General features: G+C 41.0%; 1 protein-coding gene across 3 annotated transcripts in view; it reads right to left on the minus strand.

The window, feature by feature from the left end:
* Positions 1 to 2,011: 2,011 nt before the first annotated feature.
* KANK1 (KN motif and ankyrin repeat domains 1) overlaps positions 2,012 to 26,121 on the minus strand; it is a 129,749-nt gene continuing 105,639 nt past the window's right edge. For all 3 annotated transcript variants that reach the window (XM_059837170.1, XM_059837171.1, XM_059837169.1), the window contains 9 exons: positions 16,609 to 16,827; positions 15,678 to 15,786; positions 14,412 to 14,624; positions 12,421 to 12,508; positions 9,506 to 9,725; positions 6,652 to 6,794; positions 5,884 to 6,084; positions 3,623 to 3,721; positions 2,012 to 3,003 (listed from right to left, as the gene is read on the minus strand). In XM_059837170.1, coding sequence (XP_059693153.1) covers positions 2,941 to 3,003; positions 3,623 to 3,721; positions 5,884 to 6,084; positions 6,652 to 6,794; positions 9,506 to 9,725; positions 12,421 to 12,508; positions 14,412 to 14,624; positions 15,678 to 15,786; positions 16,609 to 16,827 — 1,355 coding nt within the window. In that variant the 3' untranslated portion in view covers positions 2,012 to 2,940. The remainder of the gene's footprint in view (positions 3,004 to 3,622; positions 3,722 to 5,883; positions 6,085 to 6,651; positions 6,795 to 9,505; positions 9,726 to 12,420; positions 12,509 to 14,411; positions 14,625 to 15,677; positions 15,787 to 16,608; positions 16,828 to 26,121) is intronic.

The following is a 26,121-nucleotide window of genomic DNA, read 5'->3' on the forward strand; positions in this document are numbered from 1 at the left end:
AGCTCAGTAGCACAGCAACAGAGATCATAGTTTAAAAACTAATTTTGGGGCAAAGACCTATTATACATGTTACTAATTAACCTATTTCCTACAGCAATACAGAGGCACTACTGAAGAGGACATTATTGGGTGGCTCAGCATACTCTTTATCAAAGTCAGACTTTGGAGCATAATCTACATGCTTTAAAGCTGCCATCACAGTGTCACAGAATCACAGCATATCTCAAGTTAGAGCAGACACATGAAGTCCAACTTTATGTGGAGACCCTGCTCCTCTACAGATTACCTAAATCTACTGTCATGTATGATCACTAACTCCCTTAAAAAAGCACAAGTAGTCTAGTTTTGGTCAACCCAGTGCTAAATAAAAATTATATTCTTGGCAAAACTGGAATTAAAAACCTTTTTGTTCTCCAAATCCTGTCCTGGCAGCATGTCTCTCTGCTAGACAAGAATTTAATCCATGAGATACAGGCAAGCATGTATTAAGTAAGTGAACTGGATTTTCTGTAAAATTAGATTAAGTTCTGGAGAAGGATTAAAGCAGTCATCCATTTTCTTCACTTCTTCAGCTTGATTTGTTTATCTCTAGCCCCATGTGTATTTTAAATTCATGAAAACAAGAACAGATTATCTTGACTTTGCCTTCCAGACAGTTGTTCAAACTGGGGCAGGAGATGTCAGTTCAACAGATCTGAAAAAGACTCAGAAGAAACTCTTGCCTTGCCCAAGCCAGGGAGATCCAACTTGCACTAATTCTGTTTAATGATAAAATCACCCAGATCCTAAGTGAATGAGGAATTCACTGGGAAGCTTGCACTGCTGTTGTGTAGTATGTGTGACACGACCTCAGGTTATTGGGTGGATCCCTATGTGCAGCACCTTGCTATGCAGGACAGCCTGCACCCACTGGCTCTTGACAGATGGCAAAGTGAGGGGCATTTTTCTGGTGGTGTGGGGTGGTTTTTTCGTTGTTTTGTTTTGTGGTGGGTTTTTTTCTTTTTGCGTTTTGTTTTTGTTGTTTGTTTGTTATTTTTGGCAGCTGCTGCTGCTCTTTGCTGTTAGTCTTGTGTCAGAGGGAAGACCTTATTTTCACAGTAATTTGGCTTGCTGGGTGATGTGCCTCTATACCTAACATGCAGGATCCAGGTGAGAGCGCATCCACACATTAACAGATGCTAAGTGAAGAGTGAGAAGAAAAGTTGGCCAGAGAGGTGCAAGAGTAAAAACTGACTGACATCAAGGGGCAGGGGGGCTTATTTGGAACAACTATGCTGTCTCCCCTCCTATCAGAGACACTTCAGCTGCCCTTTGCTCACAAGACATCCCAAGCACTGGGGTACTAGTCTGGCATAGGTTATCTCACTGTACCTGCAGTGCTGGGGCAAACCACGTCTGGCCCACAGAGACTTCTTGGCATGCCAAGTCACCAAGTCAAGGTAGGCCAAGTGAGAATGGCTTCAGTGGGTCCCTATTCAAAGGGGCTATGTAGGAAAAGCTGTTTGATAAGGACTTAGGGAGAGAAGGACAAAGGACAGAGAGTAACAGAACTGTTCAGATCCCTTGAAGGAAGGCACTGAGGTGTATTTCTGCCTAATCAGGCAGGTCAGAACTGACAAGGATACACAGGCACTAGCTTAGAGCTTGGTTCCATGCCATCTAAAAAGCATCCCCTTCACCAAGTTGCCAGGGTGGCTTGTAAGATAAAGATCAAAGGCTTTTATTTCAGGTAGCTACTTTTCAGTTCAAGTGAACTGCTTGAACACAGTCCTTCAACACCTCTCAAAGATGCTTCACATGGCTGAGAGAGGTCACTTCTTAACCAAACAGCAAAGGGCACAGCCTGTGCAAGACAAGCAAAGGCAGATCATCTTGGGCAAAGGAAAAACCTCATGTGGAGACTGTCCAGTCCTCCCTGCCTTGATTTACCAATTTAGCTTGTTTTCTTGCTGCAGTTGTAATGTGCAGCCTTTCTGGATGATGGCAAATCACAAGTAAAACAGGAGAGGAGTAAAACAGCATAATGAAATTTTATTCTGAAAATATGGCAAGAGTCTAAGGCACTTCAAACATTTCAATACACTTGACTAAAGTGAATGTGACAAGGTAATAGCATTCCATAAATATGCACCAAGATGTACACTCAATTACACTCAAGGAGAATATACAGCTGGTACCTCTAATTTTATTCTCCAATAAACATGTATGGAGCTTATAGACTGAAACAGTAATAAAAATACGGTAACAGGACATGTAATTCTTCATGTAGGTTTTAATTATTATGGAATATAAAATGTTGAAAATACTGTGTGAGTTAATTTTATAGATACTAGTATCTTTTATATAAAAAGTTATACATTATCCCCAATTAGCAACAACTTATTTAGTGAACTTCAGACCTGACAAGAGGCTCTATCCCCAATACCTACCCGCTCACCCACCAGCTCAGGATCCACGGAACTGACTACATAAGCAACTGCAACTTCTGAATTTCAAAGTAATTAAAAACATGAAAATCATGTTGGAATGAAATTTATGAAAAGTTTACTGTGATGAAGTCTAGGCACAGTAAATATATTTTAGAATGACTAAAAATAAGTCACTGGGAAACCCCTGCATGGATAGCTTTAGAAGTCTTAATTTGCACATAACATAAGGAAGGACAATCTACAACAAAATAAAACAGGATTTATGCCAGTGTACAGAAAGATGAGTATGTGAGCAAAATAACAGTTCTGGCTAAGGTTCTCCACAGAGCACTACTTAACTATATGCTTGCTTCAAGTTTACAGTTTTCTACCTTTAGGAGTAGATCTCTGCTTTCACTTTGCTGGTGAGTTCAGGCACAAGACAATTACATTCAGTATCTGTCTCAGTAAAACAGTAACAATTAGCAGCTTAAAGATGGCATAGAGATTTTTTACAGATATTTATACACTACTACTCAAATGTGGCTCTGTGGGTGGGACCAGGAGATGTCCTTCTGCTAAGCCTGGGAGTGCCCTAAAAGAGAATAAAGAACAGTTAATCAAAGATAAATTATTCCAGCTAGCAGATGGAAAACTCAACACAGAATTACTGTGTTCAATTCCTTACCTTTAATTGTACAGGTATTTTATTTTTTTTTTAATTTTAGAATGAAAAGTGCCAGCTATCATACAGCCTACTGACTGCAAGTGCATATTGTTTAGACAGTGAGGTGCTTAGCAGCAGTTTATCAGGAGAGTGAGTCAGGGCTAGAGGAGAGGTGGATAGCTGCCAAAACACCATGAACAGCTATGTTTCAATTTCCAGGTCAATAATTACCATTAAAATAATACAACAGCACCTCTGCACACTAGCCAGAATCAGTGAACCTTGCTAGTGAGCTATCTGTACCCCATGGTAATTAGGAGGAGAAGCAGGAACTATCCCTCAGCCAGGCTACAATCTTCTGCAGTCAATACATATTTTAAAAAGTACATTACACTTACCAGCACAGAAATTGTCATACGAATAAAAGCCAAACTTCATGTGCTGTACTGCTGTACAGCTGTCAGGGAGTAAATTTCTTGTTTACATTTCACTATTATGTTCAACAGCAGCAAGTTAAAACATAACCTACAGGAGGTTGTGTACTAACCGGTGACTGGGTTTTAGAAAAGTTGACATGGGCATAGAGGAGAACTGCTATGTCCTTATGTCCAGCTTCCAGGGCTATTGAAAGTGCTGTGCTGCCATCCTGAGAGAAGAAAGGAAGAAACAAGAGAATTAGTGCTTGTATGTTTTAACAGATCTCTTAAAAGCCTCATCAGCCCACAGAGAAGTGAAGTTATTAAGTGGAGGCCCTACTGCTCATATAGACAGGTTAATTTAGAGTCTTGTTTAATTTTTTTTGTTTTAAGCCTTGCACTGCTGTTTTATGAGGCAGTCCAATTGTCAAAGCCTCATAATTTCTCTAAACGAGGAGTCTCGATTATTGCTGTGGAAGAATGAGCACACTATTATCACAGTAATGTTACATGTAGTGCTGTGCAAGGCCAGAAGATTGGGCTGTCTCAGAGAAACCACAATGTCAGTAACAAGTAGAAGAGATGGTAAGGGAGGGAAAAATGCTGGTCAGATATAATGATAATTGCTGTGTTAAAATGATAATTGTTGTGGTATAGCTCCCATCAGCACTAAGAGAAATTGCACTCATAATTCCAAATGGTCCTTGATGGAAGTCTAAATACAAACAAATGGACTTTCCTAGTCAAATACTGTCACCTTAGTTTCTCAGAAGATACCACTGCTTTCATAAACCACAGCTGTTGAGGGCAGAAACAAAAGTGCTAGAGCTGAAAGAGTATTTTAATCTGATTTTACTTACTAGTAAGAGTGTTTTATTAATTTTCCTTTGGACCATGTTTGGTCCAGGAAGACATGGATGTCAGGCAACCTGTGATATGAACTTGGTGCTGGGTTCACTGCCTGGCTTTTGGCTCTTGCACACAGAAGTCTCTACAATAATGCCAGTATTTGAAATGTCTCACAGGGATGGAGCACACATTCCAGCCACCGCTGTAGCACTGGTATTGGAACGGTTGGCACCAGTTTTTAAATGTCCAGCATGGGACACAATGGACAGCATCCACATGGAAAGTCTTCTTATGAGACTAAAGGCAGCAATTAGACATAAGTCTAATTGTCCTGAACAGACAGGGAGCTAGAAGAGCTGTCTACTACAGTGCAATATAATGCATGACAAATGCACAGCTAACACTCTCCAGTCAACAGAAGATCTTAAAGAGAGGTGCTGAATCACTGTGGCACGCCTTAGTAGAATGATGCTCAGCTTACTACTGATCACACAGACTGGAAAAGCATCACTGTGACACTCAGAATAGCTTCGGGAATGCTAAAAATCTCAATCCCACAGCACAGACAAATCTGTGAATAGCAGCAAACTGTGCTTGGGTAACTATCAAACTGGCTGCAGGAATAGTTAAGTTACCATGTCCCCATAAAGACTGTAATTATTGATTTTGTGCTACCAGCATCCAAGCAGCAATAATCTAGACTGCTCCTGAAAGTGTTTGTTAGACTGAGGTCTTCTTACATTTTCCTCTCTGGCCAGAAGTTCCACATGGAACCACAAGGAACTGAGCTGCCTGCTGTAGCAGTTAGGTGAATGAAGAGAAATTATGTCCTTGCCTCTCTGCAACAGCTTCAACAAATAACCACCCAAATCCCAAACCCAGCTCCATTTCAGTGTTCAGTGGGTAAAGCAACAGGAAGAAAGGAAGTGTATGCAAAAAATATTGTAAACAAGAACACAGCAAGAAACGAGCTAAGTCAATGTTTTCAAGCTTGAGAAATCTATAGATCAAATTGTCTGCTGACAGTGTAGGCTGCAATGGTCCCTGCAGACAAGAAATATGCTGGTGTCTCACTTGGCACTGAAGTCACAGTCCATATCTGTTTATTGTCAGGACAGTGTAGCTTCATGACTAAGACTGAACCTACAGTCTCAAAAGTCATGGTGTAGGAGCAGTGTGAACATCGTTTCAAGAGAATTGTAGGGCTGATGTTTGCCATGGGCACAGAAAAGCAACACAGTGAGGCCCTAAGTCACCAGATAAGGTCCAATCTGAAAACTAGAAAACTCCTTTGAAAGGGGAAAGGAATGTGAGATGGAAAGGTGTTGAGCTAACAATGTTTTTTTCAGTTCTGGCCACTAAACACCTACAGCTAACCACAGAAATTGCTACCAGGTGTGTCTGTTAGAAAAGTAAAAATACTAGTCAAATAATCACAGCACTTGCTACCAATTAAGCAGAAGATTCATTGTGGTTGGTTCTCTGGCACTCTAAGTCAGACATTCACCCAAGAAGATTTCAAAAGCATTGAAAGGCATCTCACATTGTCCTCCAGGGTGCTGTTACACCCAGGCTGAGCCAGCAGAAGCTTAACAATCTCCACATGTCCATGCTCACTAGCACACATCAGAGCTGTAGAGCCCTCATCATCCTGGATATTGACATCTGCACCACAGGCCAGTAAAGCTTTAACCATGTCTATCCGGCCATGACTCACAGCTAGCATCAGTGCAGTCTGACCAGCCTGCAAGGAGAGAAGAGAAAAACCCCAATAACTATAAAGGCAATCAGTGACAAAGCACAAACACTTTTAATTTTTTGAGACACTGTGTTTCTTCTGAGGGGGGAAAAAAATTGTTATTTTAAATGGTACTCTCAAGGCTTTGATTGCCATTATTTAAATACTTTTAATGTATCATATATCCCACATTCACATAGGTATTTATTGAATTAATGGAAGATATCCAATCTATTTTCAGACACCTGTAGTTTATTCAAAGGAGCTAAATGCTGCAGAATTTGTAAATGCCGCCCAAAATTCAGTAATAGTTCTTTCACGCAATGATCAACCTTCATTTTTAGAAGAGATCCAGACCTGAGGTTCAACTGTTGTTCCACAGCTCCATTCTGGAACTGTTGTTCCATTGCTCCATATAGCAATCAAAAACATACATAAAAAACCCACAAATGGTGAAAGCAAATGAGAGCAACATTTAAACTGATAAGAGCAGGGATGGGAGCATGGAAGGAACAATAAAAAGGCACAGGAGTACAGCAGTAAGAACTGTGCCTTGTGAACCATTTGACTGACCTGGCTGGCTTTAGCATTCACATCCCCACAGCTGAACAGTTCCTCCACTATCCTCATGTCCTTCTCCGCTTCCACAGCTGCAAGCGCAGCAAGCATGATGGGGGTATAACCAGCCTTGTTCTGATGATTTACATTACAGACATCTGCAGAGGGATGACATAATTTCTTCAGAAAGCAAGAACCCAAAAAGCAGTAATTGTGCTAATCAAGTGAATAAACTGTCAGTAGAGCAGCCTATAAAAAGAAAAAGTAGCAACTGTCTTCATAATGGATGCAATTCAAGGGAAGGTGGAGAAGAAAAAAATTAACAGAGGAGCTCTTGAGCCAAACAAAAAAAAGAATTCTTTTGTACAATGTGTACAACACAAGAGAGAGCACAAAGACATTTTATGTGTTATCATTTAGGGCTTTATTTGTGCATTATTTTTTCCTTTTGTAAAAGCAAATGGTCTGAAATTTAGCATGATATGCAGAAACACTGTCAGAATAGTCCTTAAGCTTTTCTCCCAAGGGCATGCATACTGCAGAATAAAAGTGGTCCAGCAACATGGTCAATGGAAAAGATATTTCTCTTCAGCACAAAGTCTGTGTCTCCAGCACAATTTTCCTGCAATTGGTGTTACTTTAAAAATCTGTAAGTGTACTTCAGCGTGTTTTGGAGCTGCCAAAAAACCCACCCCTTTAAATTAAAGAGTGCTGCCAGTTCTACAGTGTATTTGACAACGAACAAAACTGCTCTGGGAACAAATACAGGCAAGTCTTCTCAACAGTGCCAGCAACCGACAAGAGTTCTCCTTTTTGTTCAAACCTGGCCTCCAGTCTGTCTCTATTCCTAAAATTCTGCAGAAATTCAGCAGTGCTTGTTGGTTTTCTGGGCAGCATGGTTTTCAGTATGCTCCTCATATTGGAAAGCAGGGACTCAGATTTAAATAAATATTGTCTGCAGACTAGAGGTTAAACTGCACCACAGATATCTTAACAAGCAAAAAAGGTTTAGGAAATTATTCAGCTTTATGGGCAAAGGATTTTTTTTTTCAGTCAAAAGAACATTTCAGAAGCAATTTGAGCGTAGATGTAAGATATTGCAAATTTTTTTCATGTTAAATAGACATTGGTGATGATACCTTATAACCAGTAGACCAATACTTCTTTCAGACATCACTTCTGTGAAGCCACTGAAGCCAGAGAACACAACACTCTGCTAAATGCATTACATCCTGAGTAATGAATAACTTAGAAGTGGTGTGCTCCTACTCTGACTTGACACTTCAGCAGAGTGTGTCTTCTGAGGTCACATTTAGCTCCTTTTCCATCTGGCTGAGGGAAATTGTTCTCCTGTTTGTCCTCTTGGTGACTCTGCTTCATGCTATTGGAGGATTCTCTCATCTCATCTTGTCCACTCTTCTCACCAAACACAAACACAGAGTTCTTGGTCTAAGAATCTACCTGTGATATCACCACACTGCAAAGCTGACCACAGTGACCATTCAGACACAGTCCAGAAGAAGACTGTTGAAACCTGAAGGAATCTGCCTATTTGCAAACATTTTCCAATGCTGGCAGGAGCAGTTCTCTTTCAGAGAGAACTATGTGGGACTAGTCATGATTATTACATGGTATACAGGTAACACCCTTGGTGTTCATGGGCATGCACTAGCTGCCATAACCTACAGGAGTCCTGATTTCCAGCAAGGGATGAGCATGTTCCTGCTCCTCTGAGACACCTAGGGAAGCAGAGGGGCAGTTTCCTCCCACCACACTGTGCTGCAGAGCCAGCCTGCCCCATTTCACCAGGCACCTGACATTCCCTGCATTCCCCTGCTGTGACTCACTCTTCCCAAACACAGACTGCCTTCAAAAGGACCAGAGATTTCAAAGTGCTCTCTTTCCTCTTGAGGAAGTCTCTGCATGTGTGACACATGTGCTAGGTTATCAAAGCTGAGATTTGTATCATTCATATCCTTGTTTATCTGATGCTACCCTTCTGGATTTTTGAGTATTGCTTGGCTTACACTCCAGACGTGCCATTGGCCTAGTTAAGCTTTCACAATCAACTGTGACAGGTTTTTTAATTAGTTTAGAAAAGCAAACTGCACTCAGAGAGCAAAACTAGGATTAAACAGATTAAACATCCTGCCTGGGACCAATTCCAATGTGTGATAACACTTCCACTGGATACCATCTGGCACACTGAATGTGGGGAGCAGATACTCCAGAGTCTCCCCTTTGCCACTACCCTTTCTGCACATGTGTTTGCAAGAGGATCAAGAAAATGAGGCAACAAAAGCAACCACATAAAGCAGAATCAGATTACTTATGGACTAGGAACAAAGTAATTTCATTCTGGGGATAAGGCAAGGTCTCTGTGACAGAATGCCATATTGCTCCAGTTTCTCAGGAAAGTAGCATAGATGAGTCAATGTGATGGCCAGAAAAAACTTCTTCACTGCTCTAGACAAAGCTAGACCAGCTTGCGTGTTTAAGATGGTATTCATACCTCAATTCATCCTTCTCCTACAGAGTGCTGAGCAGCAGCTGTGCTGCCTCCAGAGAAAACTGCTGGAGACTGGTGCTGCAGAACTTGGGACTACAGGGCAAGAGTCAAAAATCTAACTATCTATCTCAACTCTGTACATAATTTACTTAAGTGTTTTTTTAACTTCTTCAAGAACCTCCAAAGCTAGTACTAGAAATAAAGATTCTAGACTACCTAGGTGAGCCACCATATAACTGTTAACAGTTAAAAACACCTGCTGGAAGAAGACCGAACTTGGCCTCTAGTCCATCAAGAATTTCACCCATGAGAACTGCAAACCCAAGAATAATTAAAAAAACCCCCATATAGCAAACTTACTTGCATCCAGAAGAAGCTTTACAATTTCAAAGTTAGAATGTGAGACACTGTAATGCAGAGCTGTGTTTCCATTTCCATCTGCCATGTTGATGATATGTCTGAGGACAGCAGGAGAAATCTCTTCAAAAGCGGTTATATAGTCTCCAACCATTTCAGGGAGAGCTGACTTCTGACTTGAGACACGAAACCATTCATGCTGGATGGTATTTAAACAAAACCTCTGCCAAAACCAAGACAGAAAAATTTACATATGGACAACCTTTTAAAAGATTTTCCATCCTGTAAGTCAGCAATGCAGGTCAAATCTTTTTTAGTCCAATGTGGGAAGAAAGTATTCAGCTCACAAAAAAGATGTAGAGACTGAAGCATCCCCTCTGACTAAAGTCTGCTTTAAAACACCATTTACTTCCTCTCACTTCACCTGACTTTCACCTCCGACAGCACAGAATTTCAGGATGAGAATACTCCCAGAATTAACAGTCATCAAATACTGGTGAACGGAAAAAAAAAGACTTGCTTAATGATTTTCATCAAATACTTAACTGTGTTTATAAATCACTGATAAACTCAAGACTTTCTCACTGGACTTAAAACAACAGCATGCTAAGTCAGACAGGCCCAGTTCTGAGGCACAAATTATCAAATGCACAAAGTATATGAGAACTGGCTACACAGCAGTTCTGAAGAAGAAGAACTGATCATCACAGATGATTACAAACTGAACCCAACATCCTATTGTAATGTAAAAGGTAAATACTCTTTTGGGGTCAACAGACAGATTTATAGCTTGCATGGCATGTGATGAAGTCCCTTCTTTCTGCCTAGTACTGTGAGGACAACACCTGGAGACTACTTTGTCTTATCTGATCACCGAATGACACAAAATATTTGGTTGAAACAGTTTCAAAGATAAGCAGCAAAAATGAACAGAAGTCAAGGAAATCTGACTTACTGGGCAGACAGGAAGGACTGGAGATGCTCCACTGAAAAGAACCGCTGGGGAAAGAAACCGTGTAACTTTTGTTGCAGAAAAGAGGAAAAAAAGGAAGAACCTGTTCTTCACCTGAAGGCTGGCTGGCTTTAGTATTAAGACATTTTAGTTGCAGTGAGAAGATGCAGGCTACACATTCAGGATAAACTTTCCCATGGGTATGGACTGTGAGTGGGGGAGTAGGAGCCTCTTAGGGCCAGGTGACTTGTCTGTTGTCACAAGGCAGGTAGATCAGATCTCACTGTGAGCTAAGAAGGCTTCCACATTCACCACCAGCTCTGACTTTGAGACACTTTCTCTAACCTGGAAGGACTACCATATCTCTCATAAACCCTTGCCTGGCAAGGCAGCTAGTAAATTCAGGGGCAATTTTGCAAAAAGGACATCCAGAAAGTTTATATAGCCTCTAGTGAAAACATACCAGTAGTTTTAGAGGTGGTCTGTGTCTGGTAAAGAGAAAATATTCTACACAGACCAGGGCTACCTATGCATCTGTACTACATAAACACATTAACAGAATATTTTACATCAGTGCTGCTATAGTGTGATGTATGTATTTTGTGAACATAAAGAGTTGAAATGCAAATGTGGCCGTAAACTGACACAATAAAATTTTTTATTTATTTCAGGCACTACTGAGTGCAAAATACCACGAAGAAACTATTTTTAGTCACAGCATCACACACATTATTAAATACACAATACACTTTTAAAATTCATTTAATCCATCACATTCAAAAAGATGCAGTCCACAGCTCTTTCTGGTATAAACAGCAGCTACAAGAGCTGAGCATGCTGGAAGAGGTTGGGACAACTCATACAGCTCCTTAGCTATAGTGACATGTAAGCTGTTTGGGCAAGACTTCTTTATCAGCAGACAGGGGACAACAGCTGATCCGTCTGCAGCTTCCATCTACAAAGCACTACTTGTACGGGAAAACACTTTAAGCACAAGAAAGAAAAATATAAATTCAAATTACACTTCCAAGGCAGAGATCAAAATCTGGTTTTGCCATTTTTGACACTTTCAACTCCAAGAGGGCTTAAAGCATTTGTTGTTTGAATGCCTAAACTACTCCTGAAGGACAAACACAGAATTAAAAACTATGTGTCACAACTGTATGAAGCAACCTTTCAAAACATTCCCTGGACCACAGATGTCAGCACTGGACACAAACAGTATTACTATGTCATACAGACAACATTATTGTCTCTAAGAAGCTGCAGATGGTCTACAGTAGAAGAGAATGACACTATTTTGTTGCCTTTTATATCACTGCACAAGTGTAACAAATGCAAAATTCAATTTCATATCATTAAGCAGTGTTCCTTTGATTTCAGATTGCCCTCATAGAGTAGAGCAGGCAATCCCTATCTGAGGAATTTCCAATAAGGCAAATACAATTTTATGTCCCGGGACTTGAGTATTTGTTAAGTTTTAACAATAAATCCTCCTTATTCTCTGCAGCACTGATAAAAACCATCAGTGCAGTAAACAAGACGAACAGCATCTCTGCACATCACCTAGTGTTTCAGAACAGACTCCGAGGTTTTTTCATAGGATGCAACAGAGTCTTCACCCACTGCAGCTTCCTAATGTGGGGCCTGACAGCTACCCACACCAGTGCTAAACCAAAATAAAACCACAGGAATTAAAAAGGAATGCACAGGTGTGTTGAAACTGTGTTTTCACGTTACTGTTTTTATGTGTGTGCCTTGGGACAACAACACTGAAGCACACAAAGCACAAGTATATTCTCTGGATGAAAGTGTCCCAGTAGAGAGAGCTTTGTGACTCTTGCAGGAAAGATGAAATCCTCTTCTACCTAGCCACTGCAGTGCTGGTCCCGTAAAATCAGAAGTTACCTCTCCCTAATTTTTTTCTACTGCATCTCAAGAGAAAATTTTCACCTGTATTGCTTACCACATCTTTGTTGGTTAAGGCCTTGGGGTCATCAATGTTGTTTCTCAGCAGGTTACAGGCAGAAAGCATCTTTTCACTTAGCTCGTACCTGATGAGGGAGACACAAAATACATGGCATGTTTCAATTTTTATCTTAGTGTTTCACTGTAGAAACATTTGTTTTTCTGAAAGCTCTCTGAGGATGAAAGTTTCCAGGCAAGCCATCTGCTCCTATCATGCAGAAGCTGCTCTGGCAGCTCTTCTCACAGACACTCCCTCCACACTGAATGGAGATGAGTGTGGGAAGAGCAACAGGAATGGAGAGTGGGAAACACATTTAGTGCTATAAGACTTGACAACCCCTCTGGTGGAAATTCTCACCTACTGCTGTATGACTGCAGAGCACACTTCAGCTGCTGTGTGCTTTGATTACTTGATCGACAAGGAGAAATGCCAATAGTTGTGATGAAAACAGAATTAAGCAGTGGGAAACAGCTCAAGAGGTGCCTCCCTGCCAGCTCCCATTCACTGGAACTAGCCTTTCTCATCACACCCACTCTGGAAATTTACTCGCTTTCTCCAGCCCTCTTTAATTTTTACTCCCTTGTCATTACAAATTTCTAAACTCATGGTAGGCCAAAAAAAAAAGGTCAAGAAGGCCTGTACCATGCTGTGGCCAAGCATCTTTGCCTAAAATCTGCCCAGAGGATAATGGCAATTTTTCCAGAAAATTCTCCCAAAAAGCAGAGAAGCTAACACACTCATGTGTGCAAAATGGGCATTTTAGCCCTCATGGATTACAAGACAGCTGCTAGTGCTAACAGAGCAATGAAATTCTCCACCATTGCACAGACCATGGCCATACATCACTGTTCCCCTCAGAGGGCATCGCCAGAGCACTCAGTTTGCAAGGAACATGCTCCTTAAGTAGGATGGCTATCTAAGCTGTTCTGCTGCTCTTCTTCCCTTTGCCACTGTAAATAAAAATTAGAGAGGTCTTTTGAGAGACTGCCCATCTTTTTATGCCACCTGTCAAACAACAGGCTATCCTACAGTACTGTATAAAGTAAGCTCAGGGCTCTTCAAAATACACACAGCTTCAGGGCCTCCAAGCTCTTAATTATTAATTTCTGCATCTCTTTTATTTAACACCTGACAATTACAGATAACTTGATGCTAAGCTACATCTCCAGTGAAACATGACATGAATTTTATTTTAGCTCTTTTACTGTTGTTATTCTACCTACCTAATTTTCCAAATTAGCACACTGGCAAACCCATTATCTGTAAGATATCCTTTCACTGTCTTGGTTCATCCTTCCTTTTGCTGTTTGCTAATGAAGAATCAGTAAAAACTCACCACTTTATTCTTTCTGTATGTGTAAAAGCACAGCCTTGTCTGTCAAATTCTACCTTAGACAGCAATTTGAAAAGTACCCTAAGACATGACATGCTGAACAAGTGTGTGATGGCAGCCTTGGAAGTGTGTTACAGTATATAATCTCATATCTTATGAAGCACATGAGCTCAGTGTCCTTAGGGCTGTACCCCATCACCTTACTGCGCCATGCCCGAGATGCTGTGGGAGGTGCAAATGCAAGATGCACTCCGAGCAGCCAGCTGACCTGGTGTGCATGGCTCAAGATTAATTTGTTTGCTTATACACCAGGACGTTAACAAGGCATTACCCGTTCCCAAGCAAGTGCCAATTGTGACCTGGGAGAGCCTCTGCAAGGGGAGGCGCCAGGGTCTTGCTGTTAATGAATCATTTAAAGTCAGTGGGGTCAGCTGCTGGAAAGGATACCCTCTGACACCTTCTTCCTGCTCATACACAGTCATTTTACCATGAAACTGCCTCTGGCTACCCACTTGAGGAGGAGGGAAGTGGGCAGCAGCTGGGCAGTGCTGGGGCTGATGCTTTCTCCTCAAGCACAGCCCACACAGCTTGCCCCATGACACGAGGCAGAGGGACATGCCTCAGAGGCGCACTCTGGAGAGGCTGGGCAGCCTACCTCTCTCTGATTTCCACCTCCTCGGCCTCACACTCTGGGAGGGGACTGTCCTTCTCTGCCCCCACGGCGCAGACCTCTGCAGCACGGTGGGTGGGCTGCTTCTCTTCTGTGTGCTGGTCACAGGAGTACTCGTGGCTCTCGCACTCCTCCTCCTCCGAATCTGAGGAGGAGCTCTCCTCGGAGCTGGAGTCATCGCTGGATGTGGTCTCATACCTACAGGGAGAAGGGGCAGGGGCAGAGGTGCTTGCTCAGTGCCATTCAGCAGCAGTCAGTACCTGCTCGCACTGCCACAAGTAGAAAAAAGTCCTTTAAAAGCTTTGTCCTCCTGTTTTCCCCCAGAGACCTCTTCCACTCACTGAACTCAGTGTTACTGGCAAATGACACTGTCAGTATTATGTACACAGAGCGTAATGAAAGAAGAACAATCTCTTTTAAATGTAAGTCTTAACATTTTATCAGACCTTGCCTTATCCCCAAAATGAAATTACTTTGTTCAGAGTAAATTGTACTGCCTTACTAGGCAGATAGAAGCAGGGAAGCTAACAAACCTATGATAACCTTCCCTTGCTATACGTAATGATACTTTTAGCTAATATGTAGGAAATTAGGTGAGTGAGATATTTAGGCTATATACTGCACAAAGCATTCGTACCAAAGAAAAACTAATCTGACGAAAGGGCTAGAAAAGCTACCTAAAAACAATTGGATGAAACCATTTTAAAGGTGTGGAAAACATTCTGGGAGGGTAAGTAATATTTTAAAAGAAGACAATTTTCCATACTATCTTCTGTATTTGTATAGGAAGGTCTCTGTATATATTTAACACAATGCCATAAAAATTAATTCTAGGGCAATGGCATCTCTTGCTGTATTTTTTAAAAGTATAATGCTATGCTTGTCAACTACCAAAGATATATATATATATATATATATATATATATATATATATATAAAAAAGTTTTTCTTACTACAGCATTGCCTGAGAAATGTCCTCATGGCTGAGATTGTTTCACTTTCCTGTGATAAATCTGGCAGCAATCTAATGTACAGGTATTTGAGACTGATATATATATATATATGACTTGCAAGCACAAGAGGATTAATTGTAGCTCAACTACTCAATTCTTCCTTCCGATCCTTACACTCAGCAGTTGCACCTCAGCCTGAAGGACAGGCCAAACCTATGCATGTGGTCCTGGGTTCTTTCTCTTCTTCCCACCGTGAAAAATGCTACAGTAACAGATGTTTTGGAGACAGGTCTCTTACCCGCCATTAATGCCAACAAACTGCAGGTTCTTCTTGGTGTTGCTCAAATCCTTCTTCCCATCTCTTTTCTTCATGATAGATTTAAGTGTGTTCTCATTGTTAGCACATACTGTTAGAATGGGAGATAAAGCATACATATCAGTATAAATCTGTAGCCAGCTTTGAATGCAGCAGCATTTTAGCTGATTTTTCAAAACAACTCTATATTTTTCAACAGCTCTCTCTGTAATTTACCATCTGAAGCTGGATTTTCTAATATATATATACAGTCATGGTTTGACATGCACATTGGAAATACAGAAGAACAGCTTCAAAATCAGCTCTGGAAACTAATTAAGACTAATTTCTCTATCTTACAACATGCTATTAATCTTCATGATGTTTTAGAAGACTTAAAGAAAAGACACAAGCTTTTTGTTTTTCTTTGCTATTAGCGAAAATCTTTTAACACTGATATCTGTTATTCTGTTAACAAAATCTTAGTGTCAGAGAGCAGCAGCTCCTTGCCAAAATGAACACATTAATACAGACAGCATGTTTAACAATAAATGCAGCATATTTAACAAACTGTTCAAGAGGTAGGTTCAAAATAAAGACGGTCTTTTAGATTTAGTATTTGCTGAAAAAGCTTTTAAACCAGTCTCTATACAAAGGACAGGTAAAAGATGCCTAAAAATGTAAGTATTTTAAAATTTATCTTCCAGTAGATTTTTCTCAGGAAGACACTAAATGGCATTTCACTGACGTGCTACAGTCTGCCATTTGAAACCTAACCACTACCTGCAGACACATGGTGTCACACTCTGCATTTCCCCTCAGCTGCATCTTTTCCTGCTTTTGCATTTTTGAGAATATTGAAAACCTTCTTTAACTGTATTTCATATTCAGACTCCACCAGCACGATGAAAGGTGAATGTGAGCCAGTTATTACCATAGAGACCTGAGGCAAGCTGATCATCCGTCAGATTAATCGGAGTGAGAGCTTTATCCTGAGAAGAAAAAGACTTCCTTCCCCGAGCAGCTTCCACCAGGGGAGTCTTCCTCTCCTCCTGAGCGGGCACAGCGTCCTGCTCCAATTTCAGGGTTCGCAAATTTGAAGTTAAGTGTGTGTTTGCAAGTTGGCCATGAGGGATGTACTCCAAAGTAGCACCTGCCAAAGAAGACAGCAGGCGTCACGGACGAGTCAAATGATAATATCTCCATCAATACTGTGATCCACAAGAAAAAAAACAAACAAAACAAAACAAACTAGAAAAAAAAAGCTTGTCCTTTAAAATACTCTTTTCTGAGGACCTAATCGGAAAAAGACTGTGATCATTTTCAGAAAACGCAAAAAAAATGGCTGTGAGTTTTTCTTTTGATAAATATATACAATACAAGGACAAGCTATAAAGATACTGGCTTTAAAATGCATGAAAGGAACAGTCCTTCTTTTTCCTCTCTTTCAGTATGAGCAGTGACCTCATCTCCTGGCACCTGGTCAGGGTGGGCTCACTGAGCTGCTCCTTGATAACATGCCTGAGGAGCACAGCATGTTCACAGGCTCCTAAAGTTCTTTCTGCAAAAACAGTAACCTTTTCATTGTACTTGCTTTTTAAGAAATGTCATTTTCCATGAAAGCAGAAAATTTTCAGGAAATTTTAATTTTTTTCCAGTACTGAAAGTAATTCTTAAAGCTATGTGCTTTGCCCAGTTACTGAGAGAACTGCAATGAACTCCCACACACTACATTTCTTTTTTTTTTGGTCAGGATTGTACTGAGCTAGTAGTTGTATTTAAACCAAATTCCAAATCTTTGGGTTATACTTTTTTCCCCTTGCTGATTTGCTGGCGTTCACTCACTTTTTCCCATTGTGTATTCAAAAGGCAGTGCTAATTATGCACAGACTTTTACAGATTCCCCTGGAGTTACTCCAGCTGTGCTATTACAACTTCTCTACAAATCTGCACAAATGCTTTTGTTTGTGAAACACACTGAGTGTTTTTTTGCACACATATGCCTCCCTAGTGATCTTGTTAGCATTCAAGGAAAAAAAGCTGTAGTTTAACTTGCTTTTAACACTACTACTTTTGTTTCCCACTCTTTTCTTGCTTTCAATGATGTGTGCCTCTAAATTATTTTTTTACTTTGTATTTATCAAGAACTAAGGCACAGCCTTCTCATTCAAATATGTGGCACTGCACAGGATGCTTACACTCTGCAGTAAGGTAAATTCCCAACATTAATTTTTAGACACACAGGTACATCTCTGTCTAGCAAGCTGTTCTTGTTAGACTGCCTTTCCTTCTTGCTACTTCACCTCAGTGAATTTTTCCTACAACAGGACATAATAAAGCTGATTTTTCCAAACATTGTCATTTCCCAGCAGCTTCCTCCTTTTTTCTCCCATTCCCATCCAAGTCTCCAAACTTCCAACCAAGTCTCACCCTGCATGCATTTCCCAAAGCACCCTTCTCCAGCAGTGAGGCCTATTGCCCACTTTCTTCAGCTTATAGCTCCTCCAACATATAAGCTGTCTGCAGGAAAAGGCACGCAGCGGGGTGACCATCATGTCACTACAAGCATGGCAAAAAAGCTTTTTCTTAAGAGTGAAAAGTGTGTGTGTGTGTGTGTGTATGTGTGTGTGTGTGTGCACGCATGTGTGCCTGTGAAGGTGACAGGAAAAGTCCTGCTCTTGCTCCCCCACCACTACCCACTTTGCAGCACTGACTGACTTTGGCCAGGTCTCTTCCCAACAGCAAGCATCATCCCTCATCCAACAGCTGAGAAGAGGGCTGCAAAGGTGGTAGAACTCCAAGGTAAAACCCATGATTTTTAAACTCCCTTAGCTGAAAAACAAGGGAACTGTCTCTTGGCTAGCTTGGAGCTGTGACAGGTACAATTAAAGAGTACTAAGCACAGTAACCACTTCCAGCTGCAGCTGGTGGTGGCTGCCTGGGCTGGTTTTACCAGGTCACCCCTTCTGCTCCAGACTGGCCTCTGAGGACCTGAAAAGGAGTGAAGAAAACCTGCTCTGAAGCATCCAGGGACATGCAAAGTTCCAAAGATGCCCTGGTTTGCTTTCAGCAGAACTGTCTGCCAGACAGCATGGTTCTCCTGCAGAAGCAGCTGTGACAACCACGGTGTGTCTGGAGGCACAGGTGGGCTGGTGCATGCCAGAGCTGAAGGCAGGACTCTGTCAGGGCAAAGTGGGGCTCCAGCCTGAGGTGAACCAACAGCAGCACCTGGTGGACCCCTGTCATGTCCCCAAAGCCTGTGCCTAAATTTCCTCGGGTGTCTCCCTCCTGCCCCGGGACAGGCAGGGGAGGGAGCTGCAGGGTAAGACAGACAGAAATAAGGACAGTAGTAGGCTTCTCTACCCTGACTCAGAGCCTCTCCTGAACCTGCCACCAATGCAACATGATTTCAATAGGTTCCCTCTTCTGGTACATGCATCACTGGCTGAGAAGCACCACAATGAATTCAGGATCTAGGGCATGATGTCCCTGCCTTCCAATGAAAAAGAAAAGGGTTCTGCTCAGCCGGCTCCTGGCACCTGACAAAAGAGGGTGACATCAAGACTTGAGGGCAAGGAGACAATTAATGTGCATTAGGTGAACCAGTCAGTGCACTCATTCTCCCTGCAAAGCTCTTAGATGTCTACAGTTACTGCATGCACAGTACCCAATGATGAGGGAAAGAGAGCTTTGGGTCCAACTCAGTATAAATGCTAAGAGCCATTAATTATCATTTAATATCAGTTCCCAGGCCTTCCCCTTTTCAAGACAGCAAACATAAAAACACTTGGATAGCACTGAGTCCAATCACTGAGAAAAACAAAGGAAGGAGCTGTACCACCCAACATTACTATGATTTATTAGATGAATCTACTGCCGTGCAAACCAAAAAGCCAAATGAACTGAGTTCCTTCTTCCTCCAACAGAACTGCAGGGCCACTCTTATGGCTGGAGGCAGCGCACACCTCTCCAGCGTGGAAATGAAACCCTGGCTGAGGATCACCACCACTCTGCACAGATCTTAAAACAGACTGTTCCTCTCACTTCACAGAGATCTCAAGTATGCTTGTGCAGAATCCTTCTCCAGGCTGCAGTGCACAGCACTGACAGCAAATCTGCCAACAGGTCAGTTCTTAGTCAGGCACTGCCTCCAGACAGAGACCCTCGGGACCCTCAGAGACCCTCCAGACAGAGACTTGCCTTGATGATACTTCTTAGCTTACTGTTCCAGGCAAACACTGCAAACTTGACATACGTTTCCAAGTATTGATATAGAATAGCAAACTAGAGAAGGGACCTGTCCAAAACTTCTAAGGTATTTTTCAACACAGTAGAGGATTTCGGAAAAGTTCAGGAGTAATTTAGAGGCAAAAGTATGACACAAGAAACAAAAAAACTTGCTAACTTCATCTGTACATGAACACTTATGCAGAAAGCTGCTCTCATCAGTTCAACAGGGAAACAAGTGATTGGACCATCTTCAGGGGTTTAGCTCCCATGGTTTAAAGGAATGAGAACACCTATTTTTAAAAATATTTTTAAATATATATTTATTAAAATATTTAAAAAATATTTTTAATATTTTAGAAGGAATCTCCTCTCACAAATCACTTGTGCTTCTTTTGAAAATCTCACTAATTTAAACCAGGGTGACAGCAAAGTTGCTACAGAGGAACAACAGATTACCCATGCCATTTCTGGCACCTATAATACAATGTTATTAGGATGCAATTTTCCTTCCTAATTGCAGACTTTCCCTCACATTTATGACAGCACAAGTAGTCATGCAGTTAGCTGGTTCAGGGAACTCAACAGATTGTTTTGAATTTGTGATGAACTCATGGGAACAGAAGTCTGGCCTTCACCGCTTTTGAAAATTTCCATTTAGTTTGATGGAAGCAAACCTAAGTATTATCATAAAAACAATTTAGCTTGACAATACTTTTATCCCACTGGAAATCAAGAGAAGTGCAAGCAAGGCCGGGGGATTAAATACCATGAGGATGAGAACGCAGCTCTCTGGCTGGAACATCATAGGCTTCTAGCTTAAAAAAGTGCACAATCTTTTTTTTATGTGCTAGCTGCACAAAGATTTTATTTTTAACCTTTTGGTCAGTGCAAGCATTTATTTGCACAATACGTTTATAACGGTCAGTGATACAAGCTATACATTCCCCACTAAAGACAGAGCACAAATACTGTCTGGAGCATATATAGCAAGGAAATACTTCTCTTCCACACTGCATGATTTCTTAAGAGAAACAATAGGCTCATTACAAAATTATTTTAACTGAAGTACTCTCCTCCAGTATTTTTAAATCTTCACGTCTAAAAAGTGGGTTTTTAAAATATAAATTATTTTAATCCACTTTCAATTTGGTCTACTTATCAGAATTGTTAAAGAATAAAACCCATTCTACTAAGGTGCATTAAAAGGCAGTAATGAGCAAACATATTATATTTAAACATTTACAACAATTGATAGTAACCCATCCAACTGATGAATGCAGTATCTTCACAAGACTAGACAGTAGTTTCATTATAAAAGGTACTTTTGAGCCATTCCAGGTCAAAAGTTAGTGAACTCATAGTTTCAAAACAAAAAATTGCCACACATGAGCTTTTTATACAATAAACCGACAGAAGGCAGATTCTCTTGGGGCCTGAGCATAGGCAGATGTTGAGCTATCATTCAACTCCAGGGAAAACACTCCTTCTAATAGGATGAAGGCTCTAGTAAGAGAACTACAAGAATAATCTCATTTTCACTCTCACTTTAACCATTTTCTCTGTGCTGAGAAGCTGTTTTCTATCCCCAAATTAGATTGCGAATCCAGCTTGTTGAAACTGGAAGTAAAAAACAATTATTTTCATTAAACATGACTGACCCCAAAAGATCACATATCTTTGAAGCAGCTAATCATCTTATTTATGAAACGCTCTCTTTTCCAAGACAATTGTGCGTGAAGCTTCATCTCACTGAGAGTGGTGGATCAAAGCATCTCATGATGCTGGGCACAGTAGGAAGGTCAGCTTGGAATACTTTCTTTTTCATTCATGTGGATTTGATTTTATCAGCCGACGTTTTATTGTTGCTGAAATATGACAACAGTTCCTTGGAAAAATGGGAATCTCTTGCTATTAAATATTCATAGCTGTGCCTGTTACCATGGGAGTGAACTCCAAACAGCGCTCAGTGCCTGAACATTACATCCCTGTGCCATATCACAGGAAGAGAACTGGGGCTCTATCTAACAGAGAGCTTAGCAGGCTGCAGGTTGATAAAGTAGCAACAAATTTGAAGGGAAAAATAATCTATACTGTGGAAAATTATGCTCTCTGCTAACTGAAGCAGAAGCCAGAAGATAGAGCAGCTTTTAGAGTCAAACACTACACATAGGGCTACCATTGAGTCAAACCAGCAAATATTACAACGCTAATAATGACAACAGCAATAAACTTGTGTTAACATTTGACATCTTAGAAGAGGTTTGAGGAGTGGCATTCCATTTGAGCTTCCCATGCTGTCACAACTAGCAGAAACCACCTGCCACAGTAAACGTGCAGAGGAGGCACTGTATTCTCTGAGACATCAGCCAGACACATGTAAATAAACAGTACTCATACAGCACCTAGGTGGGACCATCTGCTTGGCTGTTTTGCATCATGCACAAAATTCCAGGGAATGTGGAAAATGCTCCACATCTTCCCAGCAGACTGATGGATGTATCCTGTTTGTTACAGTGAGAACATCTGTACAGAAACTTAACCTGGTGATTAAGGCATGCATCTGTGGCAGCTGGAGCTGAGGACTTCCTTCACCTGCTGAGACACAGGCACACCCACTGTGATTTGTAGCAACCCCCAGCTTTACAGGATCACCACCATGCCTGCGTCACATCAGCACAGGCTTCTGAGCCTCAAGCAAGCCCTAAGTCTTCAGCTGCAGTGGCATGGTTTGTGCCACCAGGAGAGAAGTTACTAACCTGTCAAACAACACACTCTTCAAGAGAAAGGTGTCTCAAACACAAGAGCTGCAAAGAAAAACAGCTTTCTCCAATTGCCTGCATTACAGCTGACAGCACAGAAGACGACCACGTTCACACTGCCTCATTAGTCCTACACACCAATTTTTGGGAACCAGGGCCTTCTCACATCACCATCATTCTTTTGGTCTTTCCATTGCCCCTCAGCCTGCTTCCTCAGCTCTGGTTAAAACTTAAAGCTGAAAACCTTGGAAGATTTTCCACCAGATGGCACATCAAGATTTCCAAACCCTCTAGACATTCTGACACCACATGCTTCCTATTTTCTTTAACTCCCTTAAGTTTTAACTCAAGAAGCTGCTTCCCTCCTCATGATGACTATGTAGGGTAATGCTTCTACTGGGACACTCAGTCAGGATTGTTCTAAAATCTGACAATAAAACAGATATCTGAAGATCACTGAGGCAAAACAGCAATGCATTTTTGGGTCAAGTATGCTCAGGAAATTTTTCAGGGCAATGACAGATCCGGTGTTCTTAAATGCCATTGTTGAAAACACCCTGACAGTGAAAGACTTGTGAAAAGACTTGTGAAAAGTCCATGTAATTAGAACCTGTACAAATGACATTAGGCTTCTGGCTGGTATCTCGCAAAACACATCATATGAGCATCCAAATATAACATCCTGAAAATTCTTTAAAAATCTAGTGCAACAAACAGGAGATTAATCCACTTGCCTCCCTTTAGGCTTCCTATATGCTGTCTAGTCTAAGAAAATGGATCAGTTAGCATCTAGCTTTGTGACCCACATCCATATGGATAAGCTGGACACACAGGCTGCCAAGGCCAGCTAACATGACTTTGCAGAGTGGGAATGTGCTCGTCTGGCCAGCGGGTTTGAATTCCGTAAGGTCACTAGGGCTTCTGAAAGACAGTACATATGTAAATGTTAATAGGAGTTGCCAAGTTACAGTAGGAAAGGTGATTATTTTGCAACAGGCAAAATACCAATTGCTAATAGACTTGGCTCAGAGATTATCTCAGTGGTCTAAGGTGTCTAGAGATGAAAACTGCCAGCCTGTGTCCTGCTCAGCAGGCTCCAGCTCTCCTGCCTGTGTCTCCATCACCTGCCACAAACTGTGACTGGGAAGGTGAGATGGCAGAGGCCCCTGCACACATCCTGTCTCCCCAGCAATAGCAGGGGGATAAATCTGTAAAGCTGAGAACTCGACTGATGTGCTACCTCAGAAGCAGCACAGACCACTGATCCATTAGTATGGCAAACTGGTAAGCAAATCATATGGCAAAACTGACAAGGACAAAAGCAAAAGAGAGCTCCTCTTTCTTCTCATGACCAAAGTCCCACAGCTTTTATGCAGAACAACTCCAGGAGAGGAAATAGTCCAGGAGGGGAAAAGAGGGAGCCCAGGAGAGGTAATGGCATCCGGGAGAAGAGAGAGTGCCTCTCGAGTTTTGCTTTTGTCCTTGTCGGGTTCGCCAGGGTCCAGAGCTAGCCTGATTCCCAAAAAGCAATCAACCAACAGCTGGCATATGCCTCCAAGCTAGCTCAGATATTTTTGCCCTAAAAGAAACTGGCCTCTAAGAGATACTTCCTAAGGATGCTCTTTGAATAAAGCATTAAATATGATGCTACCAATGCTAATTGGAAACTGATACTTCAGCCTGTTTTTCTAAAAAAAAACCAAGGTGTGTGCCGTCATGCTTCTCTCAATAGCTTCAACTCAGTTGCTTATTTGAACTGAAGTTGAATAGAGACTCAGTGCTCTGAAGGCTTTTTGTGTTTATACAAGCTTTACAGAAATAAGTCTGAGATGCCAGGCCCAGGGAGAAGGGCACTGGCTGAGTTCACACACACACACCTGAAAAGTTACATCTTAGAGATCGAACTGTGAGGAAAAAGACTTATTAAGAGCTCACAAGCTGTAATGAAATACTGACAGAAAGGCTCTATTAGTTCCAATGATTGCAGAATTATTCAAGTTAGTGCTTCATTCAGCAAATAATCCCTCTACGTGTAACACATGATCTGTAATACCATAGGAAAGGGCAGCAGGACCAGCATGTAAATGTATTAAACGCAATATTTTAAGGATTAATAGAAAGAGATAGGGTAACATTTCAGGCTTAAGACCTCTTTTCCACTCCAATTCTCCACGGGTCTAAACTGTTATAGACCACAGCTTGATTTATGTATACTGTCCAAGCATCCCTCACCAGAGACTAAAAATAAAGAAATTTTACACTCATCATCCACAGCTAAAGATAATGGCATTACAAGTTAAAATAAAATTATTCCAAAATAATTTTATCAGGAATGTGAAATCTGAATCCACGTATTAACATTTTTAGTAAATACGATCTGTTGCTCCATCTGTGTCTAAATGCTTTCAAACCTCTTGACTACACATTTAATACAGTGCAGTAAAAGCTGGGAAAGGAATTAAGCATCTATAGCTAGTGATAACTGGTTCACTGTTTTACAGACATTTCTGATGTCTGCTAGATGCCCTTATTATTGTTATTATTCTATCACTATTTCTAAGAAGACTGGAATATAAAGTGCAAATCAGAAATATAATAATATTGCTTATACAGTATCATATTGCATGTATGCAGACAGAATATCATGTTTTCCTTACCGCTACATAAATGTTGCTTATTCCTTCACCATGAGAACCTAAACCCTTTAGGTTTTTAAACTCAGCTTATTACGTGGATGGTTCTATTTAAAAAATCAACAGATGTTCTAGAAAAACAGATTTCCCAAGCTGCATTTTTACAAAAATAGGTAAATTTTAAGACATTAGGCAAGCTGGAAGAAATTTATATAACTATCTGGATTAGCCAATAACATTATGCCGACATTATATAGTACATACTCAGGGTTTTTCCCCCTATTCAGCATCTACATGACACGCATTCCCTAACTTCTTCTTTCAATTACTGTATGGCAGGAGCAAGAAGAAGGTATCTAACAGTCACCACCAGGCATTACATACTGGTTTCCAGGAAGCCACCATTTATAAACTTAATAGTAATGTGGTTGAATTCACTGATATTAAAAAAAAATGGCTAAGTTTTAAACTAGACTGTCAGACACATTAAAAAAAAATTAAAAGTACTCAACTCTACCCTGGGGAATAAAAAAATCCCTCAAAATAATTGTCTATATTTTTTTAATTAATAAATAAAAGGCAAGGAGTGTTTAAATTAAAATTCTTGCCTTTCCTGGGTGTCACCAAAACCTCCAGCAGTAGTTATGCCTTTCAAACACGAGGTTGTAACTAGGGATTACAACAAACACTTGCCAGAACAGAGAAAGCCCAAGATGTGGTTTCTGTGAAGTGCTCTGGAGTTGCCTATTATAAAGCAATCAGCCCTGCTGGAATAGGGAAAGCACCCCACAGCTCTCTGTCTGAGCAGCACAAGGAACAAAGGCA

Source organism: Haemorhous mexicanus, chromosome Z (genome assembly GCF_027477595.1).
Source record: "Haemorhous mexicanus isolate bHaeMex1 chromosome Z, bHaeMex1.pri, whole genome shotgun sequence".
NCBI lineage: Eukaryota > Metazoa > Chordata > Aves > Passeriformes > Fringillidae > Haemorhous > Haemorhous mexicanus.